Source organism: Cystoisospora suis, assembly GCF_002600585.1.
Source record: "Cystoisospora suis strain Wien I chromosome Unknown contig_8557, whole genome shotgun sequence".
NCBI lineage: Eukaryota > Apicomplexa > Conoidasida > Eucoccidiorida > Sarcocystidae > Cystoisospora > Cystoisospora suis.
In genome coordinates this window covers 1-12,892 of record NW_027161335.1, presented here as the reverse complement: position 1 = coordinate 12,892, position 12,892 = coordinate 1, and the positions used below count along the sequence as shown (strand labels likewise).

Genomic DNA, 12,892 nt, shown 5'->3' with positions numbered 1-12,892 from the left:
GTGAACTTTGGCAGCTAGCTTCGGCATCTGTTTCGAGAGGGTCTTCCTTTTCAGCTTCACTAAAAGAACTAGATGACACTCTCCCCACACTTAAGAAACAAGGGGAGGAACGAAAAGAGGGTATATGTACTTGGGACGTTTCATAAAGAGTACCATGCTGAGAGTCCGGTACGAGGTATTCTTCTTTCCAACGCTGGCCTTACTAAAAGAGAAAAGGAGAGATCTCTCCAATCATTCGAAGGCATGCCGAGCTGAATAGTTCGCAGACTGTGCATAGAAAACTGAAGCAGTGAACATTCGATCTCTTCCATTTTTCTTCCTTAGCTTCGAAATTCTTTTCTTTCTACACAGACCTCTATCTACATTTTTTTTGCAGCTCGACAGATAAGGGGAACACGAGATTTGGCGCTTCAGGAGTTGACCATATACAGACACACGTGCTTTCTTTGATGCACCCGCCTCGTACTCTACTCTCTCTACGTATACATACAAATGCACATGTCTTCTTGTATCCTTAGGCCATACATCTAGGGTTTGTCCAGAGGGATAGCTAGAAGTCGAAGATCTCATAGACACGTGTGTTTCTCTTTGAGTTTAGAAAAGCGGGATAGAGACAAGACGGTCCACCTTGAACTGATGACTGGAGGCGAAAGTCTCTCGTCGAAAGACTGACAAGGCACAGAACTCTGGCAACTCATGGATCTTGGGCGGAAATTCATTATGAATATCCTATATAAGGTGTATGTAAATCTAGATGTATGTAGGAGTATATTGCTAGTCCTCCGTACAGAGTATGTATCGTCAGAGAGGTGTATACGATTGTCGAGTAGTCGTAGCCAAGAGGGCCAAAATGGAGTAGCGGCAAACAGTATCTTCTACTGAACACCCTCAAAAGTGTTGGTGCTGAAAAAGTTCAACTTGCTTCAGACCGAGAGAGACCAAACGCTTTTAAACTGGAAAGCTGGAGCGATGAATTTCTCATGGCCGTAACAACGTGGACGCCTGCGACGTTGAAAAATACGTAAGAAAAGTACTTGTCCTCGAAGACGACCGCCTCGTATCACGACGGCTGAAGAGAGCAGAAAGGAGGCGGGACAACTCCGGGTATCCCCGCAGTCCTCAGGATCTCTTTAACGGTATACTGTGGGTCTGTGATGACACATCTGTTTTTCCTGGGAAAACCTTTTTATGTTAGACTTATAAACTAAAAGACTTCTTAACGTCTGCTAAAGAGGAAAGAATCCGCCATAGGTTGCAGAGTGCGTCTGCGTCACAGACCCAGCAGACCTTCATGGGGCTTTGGAGGGCCGGGGCGTCAGGCTCGGGCTCTCGTCTCGAATGGCTAGCCCTAGCTAGCTGCAGTAGGCTACCGTCCAGCTGTGTGACCTAACCTCCAGGCTAGCACTAGCGAATAGCCAGCGACAAGAAGTGTGTCGGTGCTCCTTGGTGGGGGGCGCGCTTGGATGAGCTGAATGGGAGATTTCCCTCCGTCCCTGTGAGCGACAAATCATACGTACTCGTCCCCATGAGCGAACCCTCCCTTTCCTCCCGTTTATCGAAAGTTTCCTTCACATCACATTCGTTATCTCCCCTCTTTTTCAGTTGCACTCATAATGGGTTTACTCCCGTCTTCCTTACAAGGTGGGTCACTGGAAATGGCGCGGAAGGTGAACCGGAATATATTGTTTTTGTCTTGCATCGGCATTCTTCTTCTCATCTCTCCTTCAACGTATGCAGTTCGGCAGAAGGGGAAGAACGGCCTTGAGACCTCTTTAAGCGCGGAACCCGCGGACAGCGGAACGGCGGACCAGTCCTTCGAGTGCACCGATACTCCTGCGGACCACTCGCTCCCAGTAAACGAAACTACAGCTGTTAAAAAGTTTACCGCAATTTTATCGCAGGAAAAGCAGAAGGTCTCACTCACGTGTGGGAAGGCGCTTACGGTCATACCTACAAATCTCGCAGGCGGGATGGTTTGTCCAGCAGGCCTGGAGGACTTAACGACATGTAAAGAGTCTTCAAGCGACGCTCTGGAGAAAAAGAGCCCGCCCGAGGCGGCTGCGACAGCGCCGGAGAGTTTGTCGGTGCTGATGGGAGGACCAAGTACTTCTCCAGTCAAGTGGCAGGAAACGGATGTCCAGGGCGGGACAGAAGGAAAGAGTTATACCTTGAGCCTTCCACCAGTTCCTCTACCACTGCTGGATAGTGCATTCCAAGCCGGTTGTGAAAAAGAAAAGACGAAATGCGTTTTGACAGTGACTGTCGAAGCGAGGAAGTCAGTTGCCAGCGGCCAGACTGCGAGCTGTGCATACGGTGCAAAGAGTAATCCCACTGACAAGCGTCCCACCGTCGTGATTACCCCAGAGAAGAACACGATGACCCTCGTCTGCGGCACCACGAGTTCCACCACGATACCAGCGAACATATCAGAGTCCTACTGTACGGGCGCGAGCAGCGACTGCACGACAAAGGAACAGTACACAAGCGTGATTCCGGGCTTCCAGGCGGGCTGGTGGGTAGATGGGAAGGACGGCAGCTGGACCCTGACGATTCCCAAAGATCAGGTTCCCACCTCTCCCAAGACAATTCATGTCGGCTGTCAGTACAAGGTGACTGCTCCGCAGGTACCGGGCAGCACAAAGACTGCTTCTACTGGCCCAACTGCATGCATGGTGGATGTGGTCTTCGGCGGAAGTGAAGGATCGTCAGCCACACGTCCAACCGTAGCCACAGCGTTAACCCTCACCCTGGCCGTTACTTTAGGTTTTTCATTTGCAAAATTGTCTTAGACAGGTACTTTAAACCCACCTGCAGCTCGGCGAACTGCTTGTCATGGAGTCCGCGAGCCTCACTGGATTGTAGGTGTAGGTACAGTGTGGCAGCAATGGTGATACGCACTTCTGTGGGTTCTTAAGGCGTAGTGACCGGAGAAGCTGCTGTGGCTGGCAAGTTGTAGGCGAGGGACTGCGTAGGTATTCAGTGTGCCACAAAAGCCTCTGGTTCCGATTATACCGATATTTTCAGAGGATCGCCTCGGGTCCTTGCAGCAGCCGGAAGACTTTAAGATATTGCTGTGCCATGCTCTTCTGTTCACCGTGTTTACTACACAACCTTTATGTAGTGAGAGGTAACAGGAGAAAAACGGTGGCCCTTTCTTAGGGTCTGACGATCTCTCCCGGCCGGTGCCAGTCTTGTAGAGTAGATGGATGTATATGCCAGTTACGCCGAGCCACCGGTAGTAGGTTTGGCCACGACAGGGATGCATAGAACACGTGTGTCTATTTCTAGTTCGTGTGTGTGGGTCGGGGCTCCGTGCTCAGCGTAAAATGCACGTGAAGTGGAGATGCCCCAGAGTTGCTTTTGAATGAACAAGGTTCTCGCCTGATTCCAAACTGTCACTTGAACCTGTCAAGACAAGTCCTCCCGCACTCAGCGACAGAGCCGTGCTCTTCTCGACTGTCAAAAGATGCACTCTGAACCATGTAGGGGACTGCTGGGTAGGCGGCTACCCGGCGCAGCCACTCAACTGGCACGCTGTCCGCTACTGTTATTTCGTATCAGGCAACTTCCATGCCCTGCAGAGCGGCGAACTTTACTCAGTCACCGCACGCTCCCGTCCCCCTCCCGCACCGCTGACTGCGAAGCCAGCGACGCAAGAAGTGACGGCCTGAGCTACCCCCTGTAGCTCAGGCCGCACGTCGAGTGTAGCAATTTCATATGTGAGCGAACCCACAAACACAGTCGCGCTGTCTCTTCAGTTGGATGCATGCAGGCATCTGTCCTCTAGAACACTATACCCACACTTCCCCAAGCAGAGAACGGCGGCTGCAAGGGCAATGACTCTTTTTCTTGGCAGCGCTGTCCTGAACTCTTTCGGTGTGCTGTGTAGCGGCTACGCGCCGCAGACGTCTCCTGCCGTATGCCCGTTACGTCCCAACCCACTCAGACACATCTTTTTCTTGAAAGAGCGATGAGCTGACGGTTTCACGAGCAACACACTCCGAAGAAAGCAATCAGCTTCTGCGCCGGTCCTTCTATATTCTCACAGCCTACCATATGGAAGTTCCACTTTCAATTAACAAAGTCCGTGAGTCTCGACATCGGACTGCAAAAGCACAGGGCAAACAATATCTGCATTCTGGTGGGCGCACACAGAAACGTTGACAGTTGCCCACTCTGCATTGGAGAACTTTCACGAGGAAGTATGTATACAGCCGATGACGAAAAGCACTAACTGCTACAGGCGTCCTGCCAGAAACAAATTCGAGCCACACTAAGCAATTCCGGACAGATTTCCACGATGCCAGAAACGTGCAGTTACCACGCCACTGACCACCGCCTCCACTCCATTCTCTGGAGCTCTTGTTCATGAGAGCCACCTCACAAACACTGGACACCTGTGAACTTAGCACTCTTATTGTCCTTGCCTCCTCTTCTTGCCTTCCGGGACTCCTGCCGTCTTAGGACAAGACCCAGCTGAACTTCGAGTATTCCATCGCGGACGCTTCCTAGCCGTCGTCGGCGCATTCGGCAGTAGGGTATCCGCCCAAGAAGGGACTGGCAGCCTCTGGACACATTCTCCAGTTTACGAGGCGCCTTATAACACTATCTCTCCGCTCGCGTCAGGAGAACGGGCTCGACCGCCACAGGCAGACGTCATTTCTCGACTTCAAACGCACACGAAGCGCGCAGACTTCTGGCCAATAAGCCCGTGTCCTTCCCAGAAGTTCCTCCTTGTTCACCGCGAGCACCTCTGTCCAAACAACGCTTACACAGAGAGCCCACACCAACCTGATTTCTCCTGCCTGCCTTCTGGACACGAGTGATGCACCACGGAGAGGCCGAGGGCCACCCCACGCGCAGCAAAATTGTGCTGAAGCCGGCGCCCAAGATTCAAACGCGCCTCCAGCACTCCCCGTAGCCGTGTGCCAACGTACTCCGGGGCTACTCCCCTTGAAAGCGAAGCCTGCCTAGAACCACACGAGCGCGGTCACACTCAAAACTACTGCTGCCAAAGTGAGGCCGGGCAGATATGCAACTGTTCTGCCCGAGCCTGTATTATCCTTCGCACTAATGACCACATCCACCGCGCAGGCAGTTGGTGCGGCTCCACTTGGGCTTTTCGTTTGGTCTGTGGTGCTCGATTTGTAGTGGCACCCGAGGCGGACCGTCTTTGCTGTGTCCGGGAACTGCTCTGGCGGAATGGTCAGCGTCACACTCTGGGGGGCCTGCCCCTTGCTCCACCAGGTGGTTTTGAACTCCTTGATGAAGTTCGCATACTTCTCTGTCTTACAGTTATCACCGGCTGTCTCATCTGTGCAGTAATCTGTTGTATAGGAAGCTGGATAGACAGATGTATTCTCCTGGTTTCCGCAGATGAGGGTCATGGTGTTGTCCTTCGTGGTCATAGTGACGGTAGGGCGCTTGCCTTTCTCATTGCTGTTTGCACCGTATGCACAATTCACAGTCTGGCCAGTGGCAACTGATTTCCTCGCCTCAACTTTCACCGTTAGTTTGCAGTCCGATTTACTGCTTTGCGAACAGCCAGTAACGAACGTGGCGTCCAGCAATGGAAGAGGTACTCCCGGAAGGCTGAGCTCATACTTCTTCCCTGTCTGTCCTGTGCCAGCACTCTCCACCCACTTTACGCCAGACGACTCCACTCCACCTAGTATCGTCGACAAACTGACGGGCTGTTTGGCGCCTTGGGCTTCGCACTCTGCCAAGGTGGCTACAGTTGCTGGGCAAACAAGTCCGTCAGTCAGTTTGTCTGGAACAACCTTGTTTTCGGCGTTCCCCTGACAGTGGAGCTCCACCTTCTTTTTCTCCTCAGAGAGAGTCGCAGTAAACGCTTTAGCCTCACCTAAGTCAGCACCACATTCAGCCAACACGACCTCCGACACTGGCTGAACTTCGGCCCGGATACGGTTGCTTCCCTGGTGACGAAGTGCACACGCCAGTGGAGATAGCAAAAGGAAGAGAGCTCCAGCACTGACCAACAACCAGGTGTTCCGGTTCAATATCCGGGCCACAGTGCCCCTGCCCAAGAACCCCCCCGCGGAACGAGCCTGGCGTGAATCCATGGCTATCAGTCCACCATTCAGCGCAGCAGAACCGGACGCGACTGGGAGGTGGAACGAAAAAACCCAGGAGTCGTACACGAGGAAAAATGGATACGTGTCCACGCTTCTGTCCCCCTAATAAACTTAATGGGTGTACTCCTGATCGCGCTTCACACCAGCAATTAGTTCTTCCAACCTTCTATCGGTAAATGGAGTGCTCGCCGGAGACGTTGGCAGTGGAAGGCCGCGCCAGCCGCCTCGTTGGCGCTTGTGCAGGAAACGCTAGCCGCTAGCTCCTGTCCTCCGGACGCCTCCCGCTCGCACCGCATCAGGGCCGCCTCAACCGGAGCGCTTGCATTGCCTCCGCTTTAAGGGCACCGTAATTCATACTTCGCGGTCCTCGCTGCTGAAAGAGCTGTGTTCCATAGGTATAAGGTAGGAATGATGTAATTACCATGACAAGTTGTCTCCTCCATTCGCCGCCAGCAGTTAGTGTTAGACGCCGCGCGAGACTGAGCCGCGGAGATTCACACCCCGTCAGCACACCGCCAAGCCAGCCGGTCCAACAACGTCTCTCGGTTACCCGCCACCGAGCGAACTACTCGGAGTCCGTTCCCCCGGCTACAGAAGGGCATGCGAGGACTTCCTTCCATTTGACCGCAGTCTCGATTCGGCCTGTTTCTCATAATTTGCACAATGACAGTCCCACCGTGCATCCAGGCACACACCGGGGATTTGTTCCCCCCCTTCCCTCTTGGTTTCAGCAGGATTGAACCGCCACAGTCCTGTCGCTGGCGGCCGGTGTCGGGAGAGGGAGCCGAGCTGGCTGTATGGAGGGCGCTAGACGTGGTGTGCTAGCTACGCGTAGCCACCCGCCCTCAGGATGCTGCGCGGGACTAAGAGCTACTGTGGGGTTTTATCGAAGTGAGTCTACTATCCATGTCAGCAGATACGAACCTGGAGGGGGCAGTACGCTAGGAGACTTTTTGCTCTACCGCACGTGAGCGATACCCTGTCTCTGGATTCGTCTTGTCGGAGGCTATCCTCCTCTGGTACTACCCCTTTCATGGTATTGGCCATGGGTTCTTGCCAGGTTTGTCCCCGTGGGCGTCCCCGGAGCAGGAGGGGTGGGATTGCTCGGAGGGTGGGCCGGGGTATGTGGCTGTTGGCTTGCACTGGTGCTATGATTCTTTTGCTATCTCCAGTGGCCTATGCACTTCGACACGAGAGCAGCATCGGTCTTCGGGCCAAAGGGGAAGCTCAGCCAACGGAGGAAGTGGAGGCTGCGGAGTGTCCCGCGTCTCCGGACGCCGCCAAGACCTTTACTGCCACATTGTCTGAGTTGAAGCCGAAGGTGCAACTTGATTGTAAGGGAGACACTAACGAAGCTGTTCCTGCTCTGGCAACCGGCGTTGTGTGTCCACCGGGCGGAACCCTGGCGGCGTGCACAGCAGATTCAGGTGGGGAAACTACTAAGCCCGTCAGCCTGGCGGGAATGCTAGGTGGGGGGACTGGGACTGTGAGCTGGGTGAAGGTTGAAGGGGTAACCGGCGGAACGAAGTATGAGCTGAATTTTCCAGATCGACCTCTTCCATTGCTCGATGCCTCATTTCTCACCGGCTGTAAACCAAAGTCCGGTTCACATGAGTGTCAGCTGACGGTGAAAGTCCAAGCGAGGAAATCAGCTGCAACCGGTCAGACTGTGTACTGCGCCTACGGTGCAGAGAGCAATACGGCGAAGCCTGTCGTCACGATGACGGCGCAGAACAACAAGATGACGCTGGTTTGCGGGAACCAGAATGCTGCAGTCCTGCCAAAGGACTACAAGACAGACTACTGCACAGATGAGAAAGCCGCTACTGCCTGCAAAACGGAAAAGTATACGTCCTTTCTCAAGGACTTCCAGCCCGCTTGGTGGACCGCGGATGAAACCGCTCACAGTGTGACCCTGACGATTCCTGAAGAGCAATTCCCAGACACCGCAAAAACAATTCGTCTGGGCTGTGAGTATACACCAAAAGCCGGAGACCAAGTGAAAAACTCGAATACAGCTCCCACTGTGTGCACGGTGGATGTGGTCATTAGTGCAAAAGAGAGCTCAGCCTCAGCAAGGACAGGTGCAATTTTGCCGACTGTAACTCTTGCGGCGATAGTTTTAGCTGTTTCGTGGGTTATGTAAGTCGGTGTTATAAATCATCCCAAGTAATACACTGGGTGGGAGGGGCCTTCTGATCGTAGCGCAATGTAGACACGCACGTGCGAATGTAGTACTGCCGCTACGCTTGTGAGGAATCAGATCTGTAAGTGGTCATGAGTAAGTACGTCTTCAGTCTCGGCGAGGGCGGACCGATGCGTCCCATGGTCGCAAGCTGCCGTGTAGCAGGGTAGGCTAGAAGAGTACGTGGAGGACATGGGTCGGTATTTTTCCACTCTCGCCCGAAGCACAAAGCTGCGCGGTGAGCGAGGAGCCGTTCCCCATAGGGATCATCGGCTCCTCCCTGGTTGGAGTTCGACGCTTTTCCACACGCATCCTTTTTTTCGTCGAAGAGATGAACTCCCAGAATGCTAAGAAAGCGGTCAGGCTGGCCACATTGCCTGAAAGGCGCGGCGAAGGACCAACGATAGCACTGAAGGTGTTCAGTGCTTTGCTCGTCTCGGCTGGGTATGACATGCACTTCGACATGACGAGGAAGAGGGGCTGCAGAGAACTGTCTCATCCGTATGCGGGCCCGTCTCCGAGATGTCAAACGAAAAGCAGCAGGAGGACTCTCCAATTGTTTGGGGCCAATAGAGGTAGTGGGTTCTGTAAGACAAACAAAGGGTGTAAGAAGTCGGGGGGGATGCGGGAAAGCGGGCTCGCTGTAGGCTCTCGCCGTTGCACCCCAAGTAGACCGAGCATTGCCGGTCTACCTGAAGACACTTTTGTCACTGCTCTTTGAAGGTGCGTAGTGCGGCCGCAATTGTGTTTTTGTCGCTTTCCACAGAATCAAGTGCCATAACTTCGGCATCCTGCGCATACGTACGTGTACGCGCTCTGTCCATGAAAGTGTTTCCATGGAGTGAACGCAGCTATGAACCCGCGCACCTTCGTCGCCTGGGGTGATATAAGCCGAATTTCGTATTGTGCTTCCGTGGTGTTTACCGTCCTTTTCTGTGCCGGATGCATCCTCTTGTTTGGACGCGTTTCTAAACTGGGAAACTTTTGGATGCTGACAGGACCAAAATAAAACCCTACTGAGGTACGTCGATGAGGAATTCCTCGACGTGTCGTCTTTCAGACTTTTCTGTTCGGAAATCGCTGAACCTACGCGTGTGTCAAGGTGAGGAAGTGCTAGCTACTCTGCGCACCCAGTCAAGGGAGCACACTACAATGCGTTGCCCAGAGGCACTGCCACGCACAACCCGGGCAACAACGGCATTGTAGTAACTCAAAATACTTTTTTCCCCTTCCGCGTTCGTGTCCCTTGTTGAGAGTACACGGCTTCAGCTGTCGCGTTCGCTAATTCTCTTTGTATCGCTCAGTTTCTGGCTTACCTTTTTGGAGCGCAGTAGTAGTGCACTTCCCTCTGGTAGGGAAAGCCAGTGAAATTATTCCAGTCTTAACGCCTGCCCTTCTCAGTGGCGATAGTTCTCTTGCTGTAAGCTTGCTGGATGGGTGGCAACCGTGCCTGCGATATACGGTTCACGTGCGCGGATCACCGTGCCACATGTACTTGAAGCGGCTCGACGCCGATCACACTGAAGTCCAGTTCCTTGCCTTTCGTCACGGCTTAGAACCTCCGAACCCGAATAAACACTCTTCTTCCTTCGGGTCGCTTTCTCTCTTCCTGGTACACTTGCCCCGCCGTCTCTCCGCTGAGACCTCGAATCCCTTGGTTTGGAACAAGGATTCCCACGCACGCTTGGTCTGCTATCAAAGTCAAATTTCTTTTTGCCGTAGCCGTTCCCCTTTGTAGGGGGGTGTTTATCTCTCGCGCGCTACAAACTCCGGACTTAACGCTACCCGGTGACAGTGATGCAGCGGGCCACCACAGAATCTATACCTATACACTGCTGGAGTAGTCCCGTCTCGAATGGGCAGCGCCCTCAATTTTGCTGGCCAGCCTGGAAGAGCGCATCTCCAAAGTAAAGGGGACAGGTGGGGCTGGACTGCGTAAAACTGGAACTCCCGTCTTTCTCAATCGGTGCTTTGGCAAGCATGAAACTCAAGAGGTTTCCGTTACGCACACTCCCGTGGCGAGGCGGCAGAGCCAGAGCCAGTCTCAAAACAAATGTTTTGTCATTCAGAATCACCTTCCTCGCGGTTGCAGCGCGCAGTCAGTTGGCAAAACGCAAAAATTTAGCCTCCATCGGGTAGTCCTTTCTTGGTTTGTCTTGAATGCCCGCATGCAGTCCCCGTTTTTCTGTTCCCGCCCCGCTAACTGGCTCTTCTGCTGAAAGATCTGTGACATCGTTGAAGGAGACACATGCGTGAACAAATCTTCTCTCATACAGACTAGCGGTCTTCTACCCTGAGGAGCGGTGGTGGCAAACGTACTTTGCTCTTTATCAGTGACATACCCTCGTAGCTCAAGACCAGTGGTCTCTTTCTATTCGTGTCACACTCAATGCACGCTCCTTCCTCGTTCTCGTTCACAGGAAATCCTCGTGATTCTTCTTTTTACTCGATTCGTAACAGGCCTATATAGGTTGTCGCGAGCGAGTGAGTTTGCTCATAGCATCAGCAGTCTACCCTTCGTCTTGAAATTCCACTGTCTTCAGTTGCCAGTTGCATGTATCCATCGGCAAACAACCCGCCGCGTACGTTCCGTACAGAGTCAAACTGTCCACCTGAGCGTTAAGGAGACATCTCCGTTTTACTGGGCTCATCGGGTGAAGTTGCAATGCTTGTAGCACACCTTTCTCATCGGTCGGGCAGAAGCGGGCCGTAACAGTACTTCGATGGTGTCTGCATGCAGCACGGGTCCAGCAGACTCGTATTCTTCAAATTACGCTCGGAAAGTTGTTGCCTGTCTATCGCAATGTGTATTCCAAGAATCTCTTCTTCTCTTCTTGCCACTTTGGTTCTTTCTCTCATCGGCATTCTGTTATTTTGTTTGTAGTTCACAAAGAGATTACAAAGATGCCTTAGCTCACATGCGGCGCGGTCATCCCGCGGTTTCATCCATCATACTGGAGCTCTCTCTTCTTTTTCCACCTGGACTATATCACTCAACTTCTTCATGACCAAAACAAGAATGACTTTGTAAAGGAAATGTCGCACACCGGTCCACCTGCCGGTCTTCAGAAGGTGTCTATACACCTCCGTAGGACAAGATGCTTGAAGCTTTTCTCTCTTCAGTCTTCCTATGATTCTATCAGTCTTCATTCTCTTTCTCCCTATCTGCATATTCCAACAGCTAAGCGCTTGTCATTTGATAAACCTGTGAATTCACTGTCTCCGTCTCCTTTCTTTCATGATGTCCGTTCTATCCCATACACTCATTCCTCCCGTTCACCTCTTCTTCTTCCTCTTCCCAGTCTACCTCCAACTACCCCTCTGACAAACCGTTCCTTTCATACGTTTCATTGGCCCCAACTATGCAATTCCCCTTCACGGTGTCAAGATATGAGCCGGAGATACACTTCTCCCGCTTCCCTCAACGCCTTCTTTCTACATTCATTCTTATCCCTCCACCGTCAACCTACTTCTTATCTTTCCTCTTCACATCTAAGACAATTTTCTTTCCTTCTTCTCTCTTTTTCATGCTCTAAACAAAACTTCCACGAAGAGAAAGTCTTTTTATCGTCTTGTAGAAAGCTTCACTCCAATTCCATATCAAGTATCCCCTCATGTTCCCGGCAAAATCCCCCAGATCGATCGATCTTCTCTTATTCTACGAGAGAGCATCGAAGAAGCTTTCGACCTTTGTTTCTTTCCTCCCTTTCTTGTGTCTTAATTAGCCCAGGTAACCTTCTCTCTCTTCCTTCTTCTCCTGACTCTCTTCTTTCTCTCTCTAGAGCACGCTTCCTTTGTACAAATGAAACCAAGAAAGAAGAAAGATCTATAGAGGTTATTAGAGATGGAGAAAGAAAGAAAGAGTCTCTTCTCCCGTCTCCCCACAATACGAATGGGAGAAGAAAGAGAAGAAAAGTGATAAGAATAGACAACCCTCACGCAATAGTACGAAAGAGCTTCCAATTTTCACAGGGAAAAGAAGAAAAAGAAGAAACAGGAGAAGAAGGTTTCGGAGAATCAGCTCGAGTGTCTTCATCTCTTTCTTCTTTCAGAGGTAGGACCTATAGTGTACAACTAGAAGGTGGGAACGTTGAGAAGAGAGGAATGAGAGAGAATAGAGAAGGAGATTCCATGCAGAGAAAAGAGGCGAAAGAAGGCTCTCCAGAAAGAAGACTAAAAGGGATAGATATAGAAATGAATTCAATAGAAGAACAAGTGAAGGAGAAGAAAAACAATACTACGGTGAGGGCAGTCGTGAACAAGGAAGATCAAAAGAAAGAAGAAGATGCCTGGTATAGTATGGAGAGGGATAAGAAGGAAGAAAGAGAGAAAGAAGAGGAGACATGTTCTATTTCAAAGTCGATAGGCCTTGAGGTTCAGACAAAGAAGAAGGAGGCAGGAGTGCAAAAAGTGAAAGAAGATAGACACACTCTGACCACAATCAAGAAACCCCCCAGCAGCAGGAATAATGATGTCTCTTCGCTCAACTCTCATAACAATGCAATGATCGGTATGGATGTACGTGCTATCTATCTATCTATCTATCTTTAATCTATCTTTAATCTATCCATCTTTAATCTATCCATTTACCATCTTTAATCTATCTATCTGT

The 12,892-nt window shown here is 51.6% G+C and overlaps 4 protein-coding genes across 4 annotated transcripts; 3 read left to right on the top strand and 1 right to left on the bottom strand.

The window, feature by feature from the left end:
• The first annotated feature begins 1,483 nt into the window (after positions 1-1,483).
• On the top strand, positions 1,484-3,429 carry CSUI_010847 (srs domain-containing protein). Its single transcript, XM_068070948.1, has one exon. The coding sequence runs from the start codon at positions 1,614-1,616 to the stop codon at positions 2,787-2,789; it is 1,176 nt and encodes a 391-aa protein (XP_067917079.1). The 5' UTR covers positions 1,484-1,613; the 3' UTR covers positions 2,790-3,429.
• Positions 3,430-4,083: 654 nt separating this feature from the next.
• Positions 4,084-6,752, bottom strand: CSUI_010846 (srs domain-containing protein). The gene has a single exon (XM_068070947.1). It carries the CDS (start codon positions 6,081-6,083, stop codon positions 4,971-4,973), a length of 1,113 nt encoding a protein of 370 aa, XP_067917078.1. The 5' UTR covers positions 6,084-6,752; the 3' UTR covers positions 4,084-4,970.
• Positions 6,502-9,324, top strand: CSUI_010845 (srs domain-containing protein). Its single transcript, XM_068070946.1, has one exon. The coding sequence runs from the start codon at positions 7,129-7,131 to the stop codon at positions 8,239-8,241; it is 1,113 nt and encodes a 370-aa protein (XP_067917077.1). The 5' UTR covers positions 6,502-7,128; the 3' UTR covers positions 8,242-9,324.
• A 1,143-nt stretch (positions 9,325-10,467) lies between these two features.
• CSUI_010844 (uncharacterized protein) lies at positions 10,468-12,788 on the top strand (the record flags this gene model as incomplete). Its single annotated transcript, XM_068070945.1, has 1 exon — positions 10,468-12,788. A coding segment is annotated over exon 1 (1,470 nt), but the record flags the coding sequence as incomplete, so codon positions are not given.
• Positions 12,789-12,892: the final 104 nt, after the last annotated feature.